This window comes from Calliphora vicina, chromosome 2 (genome assembly GCF_958450345.1).
Source record: "Calliphora vicina chromosome 2, idCalVici1.1, whole genome shotgun sequence".
In the NCBI taxonomy this organism is placed as follows: domain Eukaryota; kingdom Metazoa; phylum Arthropoda; class Insecta; order Diptera; family Calliphoridae; genus Calliphora; species Calliphora vicina.
Genome location: NC_088781.1, coordinates 51368998 through 51390297, shown reverse-complemented (window position 1 = coordinate 51390297; position 21300 = coordinate 51368998). Strand labels below are relative to the sequence as shown.

General features: G+C 31.1%; 1 protein-coding gene across 1 annotated transcript in view; it reads left to right on the top strand.

Moving 5' to 3' along the window:
* The window catches only part of LOC135950444 (nucleolin-like), a 178527-nt gene extending 162653 nt beyond the window's left edge, over positions 1-15874 (top strand). The window contains exon 3 of the mRNA XM_065499988.1: positions 15738-15874. Coding sequence (XP_065356060.1) covers positions 15738-15874 — 137 coding nt within the window. The remainder of the gene's footprint in view (positions 1-15737) is intronic.
* Positions 15875-21300: the final 5426 nt, after the last annotated feature.

The following is a 21300-nucleotide window of genomic DNA, read 5'->3' as shown; positions in this document are numbered from 1 at the left end:
CATCCTATGATAGTCTGCGTTATTCGAATTCCTTGAATTCTCAACCCCTCTCCTCCTTCTTTTCTTTTTTATCTACACTCTACTCCTGCAAATTTCACTATAACTCAATCTATAGATTTCCCTTTTCTTTAACTTTTATATCCCTCTTCCTTCTTTCTGTTTTTATTTTTCTTCTTTAGGTATCACAAAGGGAACGATTATTGGACAATAGTGAGCTGTACGAGACGAAGGTTTTGAACGGATGCCTGAATACTATACCATGTTATCGAGCGGTGGTTAATAAAATCTTCGGAAAATTTGTTAGTTGAAATTAATACTTGAACCCTAAAAGACTAAACCTTTTTTATTAGCTTTTAAAAAAAATATTTAAAAAATATTTTTTAAATATTCAAATTTCTCTTTTTCAAATACATATTTTTTGAAACTAAGATTTGTATATTTAAAAGCCTCAATATCTAATTACAAAACAAAATATAATTCGTTTTTGTTGTTTATTTATTAGTTGAGATAATTAAAATTAAAATGAACTCATTTTGATTTTGTCATTGCGTTCTGCAACATATCGAAATTTTGATAATACTTAGAACCAAAAATCTTATATATTATGGGACCTCATATGATTCAAAGACAATCTAGCTATATCCGTTCGCCTGTCTGTTGACAACACGAAATAAGCTATCTTGTTGAACAGAATGTGGAAAATACTGAAAACTGTTTTACCAGATTTGCAAAGAATTTGTCAAATTATAGACGATTTCAAAACACTGAAGATTGATTTGGTTAAAAACTGTTATTTACAATTTTCTTAAGTGAAGTGTCTGTCGCTGTAATGTAATTTATTACAAAGTTAAACAGAGCATCCGCACAATTTCCTTTCAAACTGTACAACAATAAATTTTTCAAAATATATTCATGTTTAGACATGTTGTAAACCAAAAAAGTATAAGAAGCCCGAAAAAAATGTTTGGAAGAAAGACAAAAAAAAGTACTAAAACAAGTCGTACATATGAAATGAATTCCAAAAATCATACACGTTTTTAGTTGCCAGTATTTTAGAAGAAGAGTGAAACTGAAAACTACACATGTATCCAACACCAAACAAATATACACATTCATACAAGTTTGGAATACATAAAAATTAGGATAGCTCAAAAAATTAAGAAACTATTGGCCAAAATTTAATAAAAATTTAGATAAGTTGTACGGCACTAAAGATGTTTTTCTAGGAACTTTGATTTTTTCCAATAAATGGAGTCATATCCAGCGGGAAATAGTTGCAGTAAAGAGGCCCTCCTAAAGGCTTTATTTTGCAGATACAAGGACACCCAGCCGTATTGCAAAATTCTTTAAATATAACACGGCGTATGAGTGGTAGCCAATGCTCTGCATACTCGGCATATTAGAATGTCTGTTGTTGAAAGCCTGTAAGCAGATCTGCTGCGTAATGCTTAAATAGGAGCCTTCCCATGCATGTCTCTATACCGCTAACCGTTAACACATTTGTCAAATTTTGTGGAAGCGTATTATCTTTAAGTTCTTAAGCAATAAATTTGTCATAGGTGGCAAAATATTTCCACACAAAACAATCCACAAAGTCACGTGGGTATCACCGAATCGCAGCATGGAGAACCAAATTGACCTCATCGCCATCAGCAGGACATGTCGCGGCTCCCTATTAGATGTGCGAAACAAACTTGTCACTGATTGCTCCAGCGACCACCATTTGTTGGTGGGAACCATTAAACAAAGAGTTGCGGCGGTAAGGAATGGAATTGGAACTCAGAGAAAATTTGATGTCCAGAAGCTAGATGAACCGCTTACATACATGCCTTGAAAAATTCAGCTGAATGTTAGGAAGCAGCAAACCATATTGGACACAAGATTCATGACGCTACGTCGATTCTCATAACAACGAGGTAGGAGATAAAGATCCAACTAAACGTTGTCAAAACCCGAACTTCTCTCGATAAAGAAGAAAAGCGCAGCGCTCGCAAAAAAGCGGAAAAGGACGGAAACAGAAACACAAACGGCAGCCGAATCAGGTAGAACCCGTCATTTATACAGCATAATGAAAAACTGAAATTCCTCAAAACGGTTACGAAACAACAATAGAGATCTTATCACCTCCGAAAACAGCCAGCTCGTTATCTGGGTTCACCACTACTCCAACATGTTGTCAATGGACGTGCACACAACCTCCTTTTCTATAACCGAAATAGCAAACGCTATTTGCGCCCTTAAGCTAGGTACTCTGTTCAAAATTTCGTGCGAAATGCTGTCAATAGTAATCTGATCCTATTGTGGAAAACATGTGAAATACAACCTTATTTTTCCACAAGAAATAACATAAGCCGCACTTCTTTCGAACGAAATTAAAACCAACAGCTGATCATGTTTTTGCTGATAAAATTTTTGCATAAAAAACCCTAATTTTTCGCAAATATGAACAGAGTACTAGGCTTTAAACACCACAAGGATCCAGGACCTGACAACATCAAACCAATGTTTCTAAAAGCAGACAAGTGCCTTCCTGCTTCAGAATGTGGTGCAGAGATCCGGGATGATAATGAACTTTCCGACGAACTGAATAAAGGTTTGATCATCAATATTTCAAAGAAAGTTGATCTCAAGGAGTCCAAAAACTGGAGGGAGATCACACTCATAAGAATGATAAATAAAGTAATCACAAACACTATCAACATGAGACTTGCAAGCTCCCTCGGCAAAGAGTTTCGTTGCGAACAGGCTGGATTCAGAGCTCCAAAATCCTGTGTGGACTACATAAATAGGCTCCGCATAATAACTGAGCAATCAGTGTAATGGAGATCCCCTATGCCTGGTCTTCATTGAGTTTAAAAAAGCTTTCGACACACCTATACACACTACCATATCGAAAAACATTCCCACGACAGCCGGTTATACGCACTGGAATGACTCGAGTTCACTCGGCCAAGGGCTGTCCACTCAGAAAACACTGCTACTTTGAAGGAATACAGTGAACCAAACATTTGATTTTGAATTGTGCTGTTTAAATGATCGACATCCTTGTTCTTTGCCGCTAATATGACTCTTTCACTCAGCTAATCGTAGTTTTTGTCGTTAGAAATAATGTTCGGAAACACTTTGTTAATGAGCTCCTCTTTCGTTTAGACAAAATTGTAAAAATTCGGTGTGAACGAAATCAATCCATTCGATGCGTCGCACAGAGGGTTGAAATGTACCAAAAGTGGCGATTAATTCAAAAGCTGAACTTTATCTGTTTCAGTCATGTTTGGTATTGGGTTAAAGTGCATTAAATAATACATCACAAACTGCTAAAATTACAAAGTCAAATAATTTTTACAAATTTTGCGTGCTGTGGTTAAAATTGAAAATTGTGATATTTCGAGAACTTATATTTTTTGTTAAATCTGTTAAAAGTAGAAATATTAAAATGGAACCATCAACTGCAGATATTTGAGAACATAAATAAATAATTTTTGTTTAGATAAATGTTTTGAAAATATTTTTTAAGTTTTTTTTTATAGTTCTCCATTATTGGGGTTTTTTCGAGTTTAAAAAAAATCAGGGCGAGATCGGGTAAATTCCATTAAATGCTCTTAAAATATGAACTTTCAGCTTCTATATACAGAAAACGTCTTTCGTCATTACGCAGATCTTTCATAATGTGATTCAGAACTGCTACAGCAATTTCTAATCTTGCACGAACTGTAGCCAGAATCAATGATATTAGGAATGTCTTTCCAGTGCGATCAGGCGCATCAAGGAAAAACATGCTAACATTTCCATTATCTATTGCGTTCATCACCGTATCGTACACTTCTCGTTGTTGGGGATTCAATTAAGGTATGCAATTCTCATTCGAAAGCTTTGTTTGGTCCACGATCTGGTGATGGTATTCCTAACCTGACTAACAAAATCTGGTTGTGCATCTCTTCATTCATCTCAAGATGGGGCTTCTCTGAATGGATACGAACTCGATGCAAAATCTCTTCTGACATGTCATCCTTATACTTGTCCCACAATTCACGTGAATTTGATGGAAAACATGTGGCAATAATGATCGCAAATAATGTGCGATACTTGGAGATGCAGAAGCAGTAGCTTCAGCGATTGTCGTGTCTCAATGCATATAGTTTATCAGCAAATTGAGTTCCTGACATGCAGCACGAAATGTTAGCAACACTACACCGTTGACAGTTCGAAGTGACTCAAATGATGTCGGCCCACTAACATTCACCAGCAATAGTCGCAAGTAAAAGCATTCATCATTCTTCGGATGAACTGTATAAATACGGCCAAGAGCTTCAGTAGAACGCACATCCGGAGGAGCAGGAACTAAAGCGTCTTGTATTCGACGTTTAATTTCGAGAAAAAACTGGTCAATTTCTGCAGTGAAATAAACTCCAGATGCACTGTCAAATGTGTAATAGTCGGATAGCGTTCGTGAATGGGAAATGAGAATATACGCCAAATAGCCTCATTGCAGCTTACTTATCGATAGCGCGCAATTACAAAAACAATTATCACACAAATTTGGTGGGAAAACAATTGTCGCAAAAAATTATCACAACGTAATGGAAACATTAACGTCATCTATCATGAAGATGGCGCCGTAAAATCCCTCCATATAAAATGTATGGGAAAATAAATTTTCGTCATAATTTTTTTTCGTGGATATTTCTGGAATTTTCTTGTGTATTCTTCTTGGACTGGTCAAGAAGAATACACAAGAAAATTCCAGAAATATCCACGAAAAAAAAATTATGACGAAAATTTATTTTCCCATACATTTTATATGGAATCATCGAAATCGGCCCAGGCATTCTTGAGTTTTAAACGTAGCAACTAACATCACTTTCTTTTATAGTATGTATAGATTCTTAAGAATAAATGTATTGCGAAAACTATCTATAGTTTCTCGAATTAATCGCTCTGATGTACGATTATGAGCTCCATAAAATGTACGTAATTCCCGATGAGTTTTTCGAATTGAACCATGATTTTCAAAGTGAGTTTTTATATTTTGGAAACATTGCTCTGGCTTCAATCAATTCATAATAAATTACCAAACTAATCTCGAAACAACCGAGAACTGACAAATCAGAACTGACAAATCAGCTGTCACAAAAAACTTTCCTACAAATTTAAAGTTTTTCGCCTCTACAAAGAAAAACCCACTAAATTACATATGAAATGCTGAATCCGAATATTTTAATAACATTTAGATGCATTTGGTTATTTAAATAATAATAACCTTTATTCTAAAACTCGAATAAGAAAATTATTTATAAAAAGCGTATGAAGACGTAAAAAGGAAAAATGTTGAGATAAAAAATCGCTTTTACTCTTTGCATCGATTTTATGTTTTTGTTGTCCATACCAACTCAGAGAAATGACATGGTTCGGCATGGTTACTAAAACTATACTATGTTCTTTGTAACAATATATTGACAGTTAAAGAACATTGTAGAAAGTTCACCAGATATGGCGTGTGTATTCGAAAGCTCTAGAAAATAAGAGTCATGACAATTAATGAACCTTGTAGAAAGGTCACGAGAGATGGCGTGTGTATAAATAGTGGCCATGGTTGCAGTCGTGAGAGTTTATAAGAGACACTGTTCGAGTAAACATCAACGCTGTGCCTTAAAGTGTGCTGTATTTCAAGTGAATTCGTGTACATTATAAAGTGTGTCTGTATTTCTGCGAATTTATAAACGTGTATAAAAAAATCAGTGAGTCACTATTGTTGTACATTTTAAATAAATAAAGAGTTGTTACAATTTTCGAACTACTAAACGGCTTTTATTTGCAATCAAAAGTATCCGGTTTATTTAAAGGAAATAAACCAACGTTTTGAAAAGTTTAAAACGTAACAATATAATTGATATTTTATTTTAATTTCATTAATATTTGAGTTACTGTAAACATTTATATTATCAGAGCATTTATAAATATGAAATAATTTAATCATAAATAGATTACTTTGTTTCATAATATGATTTCATTGGGTCATAATATGACGCCTTTGTATAGAGTATAATACGACTGTATTTGATCATCATATAATATTGTATGCTACTAATAATGATCATAATATTTTTTGACTACAATCATAAATCTTATCATAATATGTTGCTTCTAGATAAATTGCTTTCGTGTTTTTTAAGGTAAAAATAAGTATCCGATTATTAAAAAATCCAGTCTCGTTTGGCATCCCTACTACCAATGTGCTAATACTTTTTATTCCATTCAAACAGGGCCTGCCTAATGTATCTAAAAATAAATATATGTACATTTTGGTTGTTTCGCTATCTTCCGGTCACTTTGTCATTTTTCAACAACATAATTCAAAAATGTTTTAAAGTCAAGTGCTGCTGCTGTTTCTCTTTTCGATAGTGTAATAAGCAACCACTACCAATTTAAAAAAAAAATAACAAACAAACAAAAATATTTATATGATATATAAAAATAGCTAACAGCCTTTAAAAAAAAGCTATGCATATAGCTTTTCTGGACCTCGAGCAATAGAACATTTTTTGAAAAATAAAAACAAATTTATTGGAAACATATAACCACCATAACTAGAGGAGAAATAATACAAGAGCAGAAAAAAAAACAGTAAAAAAACCCCTACACATAAAATATATTCTCACAGAGACAGAACTACAGACAAACTAAAAAAATTGCAACAAAATTTGACAACAAAAAATTAAAAAAAAAACAAAGCTAGAAATATTCCTAAGGATACACACTGAGCTAAACTAGCCCTATTCAATGCAAATATCTTCCATTGCTATTTATTTCATAACTAAACTTAACGTATCCACTACTTCATGGTAGCGTGCATTTATTTAAACAAAACACTATCTACCATCTGCATGTGTTAGTCTGTCTGTCTGTCCGTCTGTCTAACGACTCTTGCGGGCAGCCTGAAACTAAAAACTATTGGACAAAAATGAAGAAAAACTAAACAATCTAAAAGAAAGCAAAATGAACAAACAAAATAATATAAAACTAAAACAAAACGGAAGTTGTATAGACAACATGCTGCACATACAAATGAATGGGTGTTTGTGGCAAGTGCGTGTGTATAAATGTTAATATTAGTGGTTCGCTCGCAAGTTCGTTCGTTCATTCATTCATTTATTCTATGGCATTTTTTGTTGTCTCTGCTAAGTACATTTTTTTTGTAAAAAAAGATACCACTCCAAATTCTACATACGGTTTAGTCGAATTTTATAAACCCCTATCAAAATACACACAACCAACTTTTTGTAACAAATATTTGTTATTATTAGGACATTCTTTATCTTTGGGTTTTTTTTTGTAAAATATTGTTATATGGCCTTTTTGAAGGAGCTGTGGAATGAATAAGTCTCTTAATGTTTAAACAATGTATTGGGTGTTTGACTTAAAATTGTGGGATTTTTTTAAAATCTTGAGTTTTTACTTGAAATATTTGTACAATATAAATTTATTCAAAGTAGCCATAGTGTTAGCTATGATCTTTTCCCATCTTTCTGGAAACATAAGGATCCCGAGCCAAAAGGTCTGCTCATCTCATTGACGCCATGAAGGAATCAAGCCAATATAGGATATTCTGTACCAAAGTAAAACGTATACCAGAAAGAGTATTATTCATCGATCGAAACAAATAGTAGCCGGACGGTGCAAGAACATGCGAAAAATATATTCCAAAACAGCAAAACCATCCCAACTCTCTTGCAAGACTACTTGCACATAGCAAAACCCGACAGGGCTTCGTAGAACAAATCTACCACCCCGATATTTGTATCATTATAGAGAAATAGTATTTGATTTTAGTTATATGATTTTACTACTTATTATTATGCATGTAAAATAAAGGCAGAATTAAAGTCCGTCCAACTGTCCGTCTGTTTTTGGCACGATAGTGCCTCAAGAAAAGGACTTAGGGGTATCAAATCAGTTAAGTTGAACCAAAGTTAAGGACCAAGCTGTGGTCAATTCACAAGTTCTCCTATCATGTCATATTGTCATAATATCCTAATAATTCACAATGGTTTAAAAATGTTGTTATTGCCTTTCAAGCAAAAAATTTCCAAAAATAATACTACTGTGTATGCTATGTTTATTGTGTTATCGTAACCAACCAGCACAGACCTGAGCCGAACGCCTAAAAGTAGGTTAAGCCGAGCCAACGAGTCGCCAATTATTAGGACATTATGACAATATGACATGATAGGAGAACTTGTGAATTGACCAAATATATTGCAAATAATACGACGAACTTTTGCACACATTGTTGCAATGACAAAACGACAGGCTCTGTTGAAAATCGTAAGAATCGGTCCATGATTTGTCCCAGCAAATTTATTCCCGGAATATGGCTCTACGTATACAAATGTCTTAAAAATAGCTGTGATCATACAAAATGTATCAAAAACAAGTAAGAGTACTATATTCGGCTGTGCCGAATCTTAAATACCCTCCACCTAAATATGATGGTATAACAACTGAAACAATATCACAATTAGAAGTTAGAAAGACTAGTTTACGCAGACGATATTTTATTTCAAATGTACAAAAAATTTTAATAAATTCTGCAACTTATAACTGAAATTCCTATTAGAACTCACAGTGGGTTGAATGGTACCCAAAGTGGCGATTAATTCATAGAAGCCGTAGTTTTAAAATATTATATTTTTTTATTGATGCGTTATTATAAGCACATAAAAACACAGCATTTTAGAAAAAAAAGGTTAAAAAAAAATTTGTTTAACCCTTTAAGCACATTATTGTTTTTTGGAAAAAAAGACCTTATTTCACAATTTTTGCTGTAACTTTGGAATGGAAAGCGATAAACTATTGAATAAAATTGGAAATTAAAGCATACTTAATGTGCTATTAAAAAATTCAAAATATAAATTTAATTTAAAATCCAATTTTGGTTTAACACAAAATTTTATAAATGTACAAATTTTTTCAAAAAGTCATAAAAGAGAATATTCTAATTTTTTAGTACTGAATAATCATAAATCCATAAAAACAAAGCACTTTAGAAAAAAAAAGTTTAAAAAAATTTTTTTTTAACCCGTTAAATGCATTATTGTTTTTTGGAAAAAAACGACCCTAGCTCACAATATATGCTATAACTTTGGAATGGAAAGCGATAAATTAATGAATAAAATTGGAAATTAAAGCATACTTAATGTGCTACTAAAAAAATAAATTTATTATATGTATTTATATTAGTATAAATTTAATTTAAAATCCAATTTTTGTTTTTCACAAAATTATTGTTTTTTTGAAAAAAAAGACTTTAGTTCACAATTTATGCTGTAACTTTGGAATGGAAAGCGATAAATTAATGAATTAAATTGGAAATAAAAGCATACTTAAATTTATTATATGTATTTACATTAGCATAAATTTAATTTAAAATCTAATTTTTGTTTTTCACAAAATTTTATAAATGTACAAATTTTTTTAAAAAAAAGCCACAAAAGACAATATTATAAATTTTTGTAATGAACAATCATAAATACATAAAAACACAACTTTAAAAAAAATGTAAGAAAAAAATGTTTTAACCTATTTTGTATCAGAATATGTTTTTTAGCAAGAGGAGTTCTTTCACTATAACTTAAATAAGTAAAAAACCTCAATAAACCCGCACGATTTTTTTTCTATATATAGAAGCTGCAAGTTCATATTTTAAGAACATTTAATGGAATTTACCCGATCTCGCCCTGATTTTTTTTAAACTCAATCTATATATCGAAAAAACCCCAATAATGGAGAACTTTAAAAAAAATCTTAAAAAATATTTTCAAAACATTTATCTAAACAAAAATTATTTATTTATGTTCTCAATTACCTGAAGTTGATGGTTTCCATTTTAATATTTCTACTTTTAACAGATTTAACAAAAAATATAAGCTCTCGAAATATCACAATTTTCAATTTTAACCACAGCACGCAAAACATGACGGAAACAGATAAAGTTCAGCTTTTGAATTAATCGCCACTTTTGGTACATTTCAACCCTCTGTGGAACGTATGAAATTTAAGAATTTATATACTTAATAATTAGTTAATACGTTTGGATCAACATTTTTCCATTTTAACCTCAAGTGAAGAAAAAAAGTATAAAAAGGGTACACAAAATTTATTTAGACAAATTTCAAAATATTTGGTTGTGGGGTTGTCGATTGTCATAAAATATTTTAACGTGATTTTTATGTATTTATATGAGAGCTGTCGCCAATTATGGACAAATATTCACAAAATTCAGTATTATGATTTTCGAATACAAATTACTGATCTGTGTACTATTTTGGTTTAATATATGGATGCTATGACCTATTATGGTCCTAAGTATTTGAGGGCTGTTTTTGTAGAATTTCATATAAACAACGCTATTAACAAGAGTGGACCTTATATGGGAGCTATGCCGAATTATGGACCAATATTTAAAAAAAATTGTAGTACGATTCTTGGATACAAATTACTGATTGATGTAAAATTTTGATTCAGTACAGATTTTTTTGGATATTAATGTGTTTTCCTGAAGTGGTTCTTATATGGAGGCTATGACCAATTATGGGCCTATCATCATAAAATTTGATACATCGATTTTTGTATATATTGAATAAATTTGTTTCGAATTTCAACCTGATAACTATATTTGTAAGAAATTTATGAGGATTTTAGTGATTTTCGGGAGTGGACCTTATATGGTAGCTATGGTTAAATATGGACCGATATTCACAAAATCCAGAAGTATGGTTACTGGATACAAATTACTGATCTGTGCGTAATTTCATTTTGATATCGATAGTTTTAAATATTTTTTAATGTTAATAACTTTTTCGTAAATGGGCCTTATAGGGGAGCTATGACCAACTATCGGCCAATCTGCATAAAATTTGGTACAGTGATATCTATGTATTTCAGCATTATTTTTGTCGAATTTTAGCATGATAAAGGTATTTGTAAAAGATTTATGAGTACTTAACTGATTTTTGGAAGTGAACCTTATATGGGAGCTATGGTCAAATATGGACCGATATTCACAAAATCCTGTAGTATGATTTCTAAATATAAATTACGGATCTGTGTGAAATTTTGTTTTGATATTGATATTTTTTAGATATTTGTGTAGGTTATTGTGTTTTTCGGAAGTGGTCCTTATATGGTAGCTATAACCAATTATCGGCCGATCTTCATAGAATAAGGACAGAGATTTTGGTATATATGTATTATTTATGTCGAATTTCATCTTGATAGAGACATTTATGCTTATTTAAGAGATTTTCGGAAGTGTACATTATATGGGGGCTATGGTCAGATATGGGCCTTTCCACGAACAATTTTGTAATAAATTTTTTTTACCACGAAACTTATTTTTGCTAAATTTTTTATGGATATTCTGTAGGCATTTATAGAGCATAGAACCATATTTCGGGAAGAAATTTGTATGGGGGCTAGGAGAAATCATGGACCGATTCTTATAATTTTCACCAGAGCTACTCCTTTTTATTTTTAGTTTAAAAATCTTATTTGAAAAATCTATTTTTTAGTAAAAAATCTTATTATTTAGTAAAAAAATCTTATTTTTTAGTAAAAAATCTATTTTTTAGTAAAAAAATCTATTTTGTAGTAAAAAATTTATTTTATTTTTTAATAAAAAATAAATTTTTTTGAAAAATAAATTTTTGTCATGAAAAATCTCTATCATGGACTCTGTTAACGCTATTGTTTCTATTTTATTAACACGCACAAAGTCATTCAAATTTGTTGAATGAAAAGTTTACTTAAGCTCACTGTAAACATTCGCAAATGCTAGAAGCAACGAGAAATCACGAGCAAGTGAAAAAAACAACAACAAACCTAAGTAGATATGGTACATGAAAAAATGAGAAGCGCATAGTAAGCTGTCTTTGACTTGACTAACATAATAGAGATTTTTTAAAAGATGTGTGATTTGTATGCATTATACTTAGGTATAATAAAGAATAAGATATAATGTTTTATATATCAATGGAAAGGTAATGAAATATAGTTTTCAAAACATTTACTATTTTCAAAACTACTTAATTATTAATACCATAAATAACCAATTTTCTAAATGAAACATTTTGTAGAAAAAAAAAATATTTTTGGAGAAACTTTAAATATGTATCATATGAATATTTCTCAATGTTAAACACGGAATGACAAACTTATATATACACTCATTCACCAATTGTGGCTGTCTATTGTAGGTATGATAGAGCCTAGAGGAACGGATTTACGGGGATGAAATTTACCCGAAAATACTATTTGTTGATCAGAAATGTTAAATATGAGGAGTACTTAAAAAAGAAGTTGGACTAAACCCCTCCCAAATTACTGATAACCATTTTTTTTTAAAAAGATCACTTATTTTCTTAAGGAAATTATTTTATTTTTTCAGCTTGAAAACTTTACGAGCACATAGTGCATTGTTAGCTATGTTATTTTCCCTTCTTCCTGGCAACATATGGATTCCGAGCTAAAAGAACTGCTCACCTTTTTTTGATTAGGAAAGAAATCAAGCCAATTTCGGATACTTTGATCTTAGGTGAAGCATATCCTGTCTGGACTATAAAGCGGGCAACTGATTCCCAACCGCTTCATTCTAAATACTTTTTAACACTTATTGCAACATGTGGCCGAGCATTGTCATGATGGAATAATACGGTTTCATATCTGTCCGAATATTCTTGGCCAATGCTCACTTCAAACAAATCATTTGTCGCACATTCAAACCGATTAAACACATTCACCATAAGATTCGGTGAGCAATCGATGCGCTTCAGCGGGACTTTTTTCAGATTAAAGAAGTAAAGCCAAACTTCCAGCATACGACACTCAATATTTATGTGAGAACAAATGACAGATATGTACAAAAACGGCGTTCACAAAATACGCCATCTATTTTAAGTCATATACCCAATAAAAGAAGTTGCGTCTTTCTCGTCAAATATTTGCCATGTGTAACCCTACCTTAGGTGTTACAAACAAATGCCAAAATTTAAATACCCGCCATCTGTTGCTGTGAATACAGCACAAAAAAAACCATTTGGACACTTGGGCTACTCCGCCTGCTGCTGACTGCCTGTCTGACCATTTATGTTTATCTATAAACAGACAAACATGCACTTACATTCCTGTGATCATGCACTTATATGTAGATAAAAAAAACATATTTGCAAGTATTCAAGTTGTTAAAATAGCAGAAGAGTTTAAACTTCAATTAAAAAAAAATGCTTTAATTATTCCACTTTTAAATGGGCTTCATTCACTTGACCACTAAAATTAAAGAAAATAACAACAACTAAACTTATAATAAATATAATAATGATATGCAAACTAAGTTATACACACAGATGATACACACATTTAAACAACTATTATTTAGTTGCTACATAGTTAGTTAGTTGAATGCAACATACTAGCAGTGGTGCATTCATTTGGAGTTTTTTTGTGTGTGACTTTTGTATTGTTGTTGCAACTTGTATACAGTTTAATACACCATTTGAATATTAATTAATTTTGCATTTTAATAACGTTGACAAGGAAAACAATTTAATTAAAGGGCATTGCTTTTTTGTTCGTGCAGTCATTGTTTTATTTTATATTTATATTTAGTTTTGTTTTTGTAAAGGTCTGCATATTTTTGTTTTTGTTTTCTTGTCATACCAGCATGTTTAATTTAGTATTTAAGGTAAAAAAGTCAGTTATAACATGTCATTTGTAATTGATAATCAAATAGATAATTGGAAATTGCTGGTATTTATAACCTTTATTAAAATATTATTAATATATACAATAGACAACATATATTTATAATTTAGGCATTTCGTACACTCGTAAAGGGAAGTTATTGAGGACAGTTTGGACAAAATAAAAAAACAAACGTTAGTTTTGACTTTAAGCTTATCTTGATTTAAAATATTTTGTTGGTCAATGAACATGTTTTTAATGCTTAAATTAATCAAGTGCTTCCATCTTCTAATAAGGTGTTGCATTGATATTAGAACAGGTGTTTTCTTGAATTTTAAGTTATTTTTAAAGAAAATAATAATTGTAATTGTATTCCAGGAAAACAAGTTTATATATTTTAATTTGTCTATTAATTTTCTTTCAACGATTAATTGAAATAAAGTTTTTATTAAAAATGTTGGTATAGGGTAAAATTAGATAAATTTTAATTAGTGATAATTTCCGCATTTAATGTGCCACAACTATTAAGTTAGTAAAATTTGGAAATAGTTTTATGGATTTTAGAAAAGTATCACTGGTGCATATTCCTATAAAAGCACACTACTTTTTTTAAAAAAAATTTGTAAAAATTAAACAAGAACATATTTAGGGGGCTACAAATTTGTTTATTAAATTAGTTACAAAAAAAAATCATATGTACTTTATTTATTTTTTACTTAATTTTCGAGATTAACAGCCATTTTTATGGGTATTTTCCTATAAACCCACTTTAATTTATGGGCCACTGTAGCATTATTAATAATGTGTGGATGATCCTTTGTTATGGATTGTTTAAAAAATACGGTCTGGCATTGATTCCACTAATTTTTTAAGCAGATTGGAATCAATTTCCTCCCAGACCTGTTTAATTCTTAGTCATGCCATAGTCATTATGCTTCCATTCTGGACATTATTTGCATAAACTTTACGGGTCATGTATTCCCATAAGTTCTCAATTGGCTTTAAGTCCGGACTACAAGCCGACCAGTCCAACAGAGGAATGCTATGTTCATTAAACCAAGATTTCGATTGCTTAGAAACATGGATTGCAGCATTATCTTGTTGAAATATGTAATCTTCATTAATTTTTCCATCCATAAATGAGAGAAGAGCATCTTCCAACAGTTCGTTATAAATCGCACTATTCAGTTTTGTCGGAACAAAACATATTTTCGACTTGCCAACTGCAGAAAACGCTGCCCAAACCATAACACTGCCACCACCGAAATTACGTTTTGACATCCGAACATCGTTTGATCTCAAATCGTGCCAATAGAATGAGTATGAGTCAGGACCGTCTAAATTAATTTTTTTTTCGTCAGAGGAAATTACTTTTTTCCACTCATCTGTCCATTTCATATATTTTCTTGCGCATTTTAGAAGATTTTCTTTATGGAGCTTTTTTAGCATTGGTTTACATTTCGGCTTTTTCCATTTTATGTTTTCATCGTTTCGTAAAATGTGTTCAACGTGTTTGGAAGTCACTGGAAGATTCAATTTATTCTTTATTTGTGTGGAATTCAATTTGTTGTGGGTTGCTTTCTGTTTTATTAGGTTAAGTTGTCTTCTTGTTAGTTTTGTATTTCCCTTTGTAGGTTTGCGAACTCCATAATTTTGACCTTTCTTCAAGAAATTTCACACCACTCTTTCCGAGCGATCGATTTTACGTCCAATTTCTATATTGGAACATCCTTGGTCGTGAAAAAATTTAATTTAAATCTTTTCTTGATCGGACAAAAAACTTCCTTGGGCATCTTAAAAAGTGATGAAATTTATTGATTCAAATAGAAAAAGTTGCAGTAAATTGAGATGTTACTATTAGAAACGTACCTTTGGTTGAAAAAAACTAAAATTGATAATATTTTATTTTTGGTAACTTTTTTAAAAACAAATTCAGACAATGCCCGGTCTTTTTTTAATTTTAATTTTTGTGTAAAAACTCTGGTTGTCATTTATTGAACAAGACCATTTACTGGTCAACGATGAAGATAGTGATGATGATAATGATGAAGAATATTATAACAATGATGATGAAGATAATTATGATAATGAAGACTATGATAATTGGGATATTTGTGGTGAATTTGATAATGCCGAATAATACAAATATTTTAATATATTTTTTTATTAAAAAGGTAAAATGAAACCAAAGATTCCCAAAAAAGTTTTAATTTTTTTTATTTTTTCAGATTAATTTTTACATTTACTGAATTTAATGAAAGCAAAAACTGGGTACAAATTTATACTAATAGGAATATATATTACATATTAACTTATTCCTTAAATTTCTTTTGATTAAAGCGAAAATTATGTTTTTTCCGAAAACAAAAAACTCCGAACAGGTTCAAACAATTTTGTCTGCCATTTTTTTTAAAGCTGTGTTTTATATGTATTAACTAGCTGTCCCTGCAAACGTTGTTCTGCCATAGCTCACACAAAGTTTGAAGACTCCCACTATAATAGTACTCCAGATATGCAATAATAAATTTTTACTTTGTATGGGAGGTGCCATGCCCTCTAAACCATCCAGGGACCCACTCAATCACACACATCAAATTTCATCGAAATCGGCACAGCCGTTAAGGATGAGTTCAGTTACTAACACACGTACAGAAGAATTATATATATAAAGATGATTATTTATTACAAAAATTTATAATATTCTCTTTTGTGACTTTTTTGAAAAAAATTTGTACACATATGTTTGGCCAAAATGTGAAATATTCGCTACTTCTAACTTAAAGAGTTCTTTCCGATCTTGTTCAAAAATTGTGTCTGAATTAAAGAAGTGGCCACTTAAAATCCGTACGGATTAAAGCGAGCATAACTTTTAAATGAAACAACGTGTGTTAACATTTTATACATTAAATTAAAGGTAATTTATTAAACTTTAAAAAAATATAACTGTAGGTTTATATGTCTTTATTGCGAATAAAATTGGCTTTTCTTCTTATGCCTCCCATTAATAGCTGCACAACTTTTCTTCCCACTTCTACCGTTATTGCAGCATATTTATTCCACATTGTTCTCATCAAAATCTGATTATTTACTGTACCTGCACTCTTTTTCAAATTACATTTAACAATTTCCCAATATATCTCGATTGGACGAAGATTTGTGCAATTTGTTTAATTGATGTGTTTTGGTATAACATCAATATTATTCTCATTATACCACTTCATAGTAGTACTTGAGTAATTACAACTTGCCATTGAGTAATGATAACTTGGCTGAAACTTTGTATCAGATGTGTGATGTCTTATAAATGACAGCAATCGCTTTTCCAAACTCTCTTTTTATATATAATTCTGAAAATTCTTTAAAAACATGTCTTAAAAGCTTGACTCTTCATACCGCAGCTGCGGATTGCCTGCCAAATTAATATTTTGGTTCAATTTAACGTATTCACATTTAAAGGCCAGACAACCTCGAGCAGCCGAGACGTAAAAATTTTGACCTAATATCTGCCGAAAATAAGATTTTGGCTATCTTTTAACCCGACAAAGTCGGATTTTCTAGATATTTGTGCACAATTTTATTTCTAGCTTCATTTTCCATTGTGTCTACACTTTTTAAAACTAAACATAATGACTTGCAATTCATTGTAGAATAATGATAGATTTGTTGTTAAAAACGTATGTAAATCTTTTTCCATTTTGATAACGGGGTCGTTGTTATGATTACTATAGTGCATACGGATTTTAAGTGGCCACTTCTTTACTATCCAAAAGGACTAACCTTGGTGCAAATTTAACCCCGATCTGGAGACACTTATTTCAAAAGTTGGTTCACTTGGCAAGAATTCCCACATAGACTGTCTCAAAATATATTTGATTATAATTCGAAAAATACTTACCCGATTCGAATAAGGTAAATGTTTTTGAAAGTCCAACAAGTGATTATAAAAATTGCAAAATAAAAAAAGGTTCACATTTATTTATAACAAAAAAAAAAAATTTTCAAAATATTAACTTAAAAAATTTTCCGTACCCTATAAATAAATTTACATATCTATTTATAAAATGCATATTATGATGATGTATGATGTCCTTTGAATGTGGTGTCCTTTACCGGAAATTACATCTCTTAAGAGTTTTATGTAGTTACTGCACAAATATTCCACCATTCTTGAACAATGGCATCATTTTGCATTTTCTTATTAGTTATATTATGCTGGCGAATTTCTTTCTCCAAAATAACTCATAGATGTTCTGTGGGGTTTAAATTTGGCCTATGGGTAGTATGAGGCACCACTTCCTGAGGAGCCATTTTCGCACAGCCATAGAAGTGTGCTTTGGTCGTTGTCGTGCAAGAACTGACAATCGTCTTGTATGCCCAAATTAGTAGCGCTAGCGTTAAAATTTTCTTCTAAAATATTCAAATAACTAAATTTGTCCTTCGCCTTTCCAAAAACATGAGATTTCCCACACTTCCAGACGGCATTAAATCCCATATCATCACCGTTCCACCATATAAACCTTGTGCGCAAAGTAAGGTCGCAATTTGAAAGATATTTCGATCAAATTTGATACATATAATTTCTGCACCTCGAGGACAAAGTCTATTGAAACTGGCTCGAATTGGTCCACTATTTCACATAACCCCAAACAAATGTCTTCCCGAAATTGGACTTTATAGGTCATAAATGTTTGTTTGATCGGTTCATAATTAGTCGTAGCTCACATATAAATCCGCTTTCAAAAATTACTTTAACGTATATAAATCTCCTAAAAATGTTGGTATACACATAAAATTGAACATAAATAATTTGAATATAGACGTAAATCACACGACCTAATTTCATGATGAAACTTCCGAAAATCGCCCACTAATACAAATTATTGAAATTTTGAAAGAAAAATAATTTTGCTCATTTACTTTGTGTAGAGTATTATACTTTCTTACTTGTTATACCCTACACCACCATAGTGGGGAGGGTATAATGCGTTTGTGCAGATGTTAGTAACGCCCAAAAATATTAGTCTAACACCCACCTTAAAGTATAACGATCGACTTAGAATCACTTTCTGAGTCGATTAAACGATGTCCGTCCGTCCGTCTGGCTGGTCGGCTGGCTGGCTGGCTGTCCATTTAAAACTTGTGCGCAGAGTACAGGTCGCAATTTCGAAGATATTTTGATCAAATTTGGTATATATTCTAAAACCAAAAAAAAATTGTACAAACTTCTAAAACCAAAAAAAAAATATGATTTTAAAAGTTAGGGTTCATTTTAACCCCAAGTGCTATATAGGGTTAATTTTAATTTTACTGCGGTTTTTGTAAATATTAGGCCTTGAGTTATATTTTTGTTAAGTTTCATCCAAATCGGCACAAAAATATACAACATTTCGCTCTTTAAATTAGAAATTCAAAATATTGAAAATTTTGACATTTGACCATTGACCTTCACGATTTAAGGTTTTCCAATTTTGATAAAACTTTCAGAGTATATTAAGAATTTTCTGGACTATAATATTCTGAATAGGTTTTACTTAAAATTTATAACAGTATTTCCTTACTGTTATAAATAGCTCATTCGCCAAAAAATTGCCAAATAATTAGTTTTTCTCGAAAATTTCAAAATTTAAATCGCAGGTGCGGAAAAACTATGAGAGATATTTTCATAATTTTTTCATATTTTTATTCCCTATTATATTCTCAATAAATCTCAATAAGATGATGGAGTTTTGAAACTGCCGTTAAAAAAATTTATTTTTTTGGTCATACCAGCGAATAGGTTAACGGTATCCTACTAAGACAAAAACTCATATACAAGTAAATATGGATATAGTTTTAGTAAAAATGAGCTTTTATTTCAATATTTATCAAAATATGTTAATTTTGTTCCTACATTTCTTGTTCTAGTTGCCTGAGATACGGTAATGGTCTGGCGAATTTTTAATAACTTTAACATTTTCTGACCAATTTCTGTTTTTTATGTCTCATTAAAACGATAATTAAGTACACATGTCTATTCTTTCAAACTAAATTGCAATGGCAAAATTTTTACAAAAACTGAAAAAAATATATTTTTACATTATAATAACCTTAAGTAGTAAAAATATAGAAAAACAATAATAAATTATAAAGAATTCCAAACAGTTTTTTAATAAAATCGAACAAAACGACTTCATTATAGAATACTCTATGCCCAAAACTATTAAGGTAGAAACATATTAAAATTGTGGATAAAATTTAATGTAACTTATGTGAAATAAAATCTAAACTTAATATAAGGTGTAAATTTAATACTTTGGTGGCTTTAGTTCACCTAGTTTCCTTCTTTTTTTTTAATTAACCACTGCCACAACGAAATTGATATCAAATAAATTGTTTGCCAAATACTAAATACCTCATGGTGCCCTTTATTTCTTTTCCTGCCATTAATGATGAACCTTAATTCCTGTTGTATCAAGCGAACGGATGTGTTTAAAAGACATTGTATGAAATAATATGCATATAAGATGTATTAAATTCTTTTAAATCTCAAGTAAATTAATACTTTAACCTTTTAACATTGCCGCTTGAACGAACGAGCGAAAGACTAGAATCAAAACAAATTTGTAAGAAAAAGTCCCCTTGAATACAAAAACATACCGACAATATTTTTTAACTCAAATTTCAGTTGTATCTAACTAAGATCATGATTGACTGACGAAGTAAATGAGTTAAAGCGTAAAAGCAACAATAACAATTGTCAGTTAATAAAAAAAACTTAACAAAAAACATGAATACGGAAAAAAACAAATAGTTTTAGTTTTTATAAAGGGTGTTACAAATATTATTGTTAGCTATGACCTTTTCCCATCTTTCTGTCAGTATATGGATTCCAAGCCAAAAAAAAAGAATTGAGGCAGTGCTCGAATCAAGCCAATATCGGTTAATCTGTTCCAAAGTGAAGAGTATTCCTTAGAGAGCTTTGGTCGCAACAAATAATAGTCGGTCGCGTCAGGGTCTGGACTATAAAGCGGGTGAGGCGGAACTTCCTAATCACTTCATTCTAAATACTTTTCAGTTGCGTTCGGTACAGGTTCCGTGTGATGGTCTGGCTAGATTAACAGATAGGACCCACCAAATACAGAGAATTACGCTTCGAGTAATCGTAATGGATTCATTTGTCATCGCAAGTAATGATTCGGTTCAAAAATTATTTGTTTTATAGCGTTCAAGCATAATTTCGGATACGCAAAATCGTCTTTCAAGGTCTCCCGGCATCAACTCGTATGGTACCTGCTTTTGGATGAATTCCAAATATTTTGCTCCAATTCTTGGTCTTCAAGGTTTTTGGCTCCATCCAAAAAATATCGTTTTTTTATATGTATTTGCATGGAACTCGGTTTTGCTGAATTTTGTTTGGATGCATCTATCCGCAGGCAGTTATATTTCGGTGAGAAATTTGAATGGGGACTGAGAAAAATCATGGACCGATTTTTGTTATTTTTAACAGAGCTCTTCCTAGTGAGCAACGTGTGCAAAGAACAAAGAATATTTTGGGAAAATTTTATCCCCCTAAGAACTTTTTTCGAG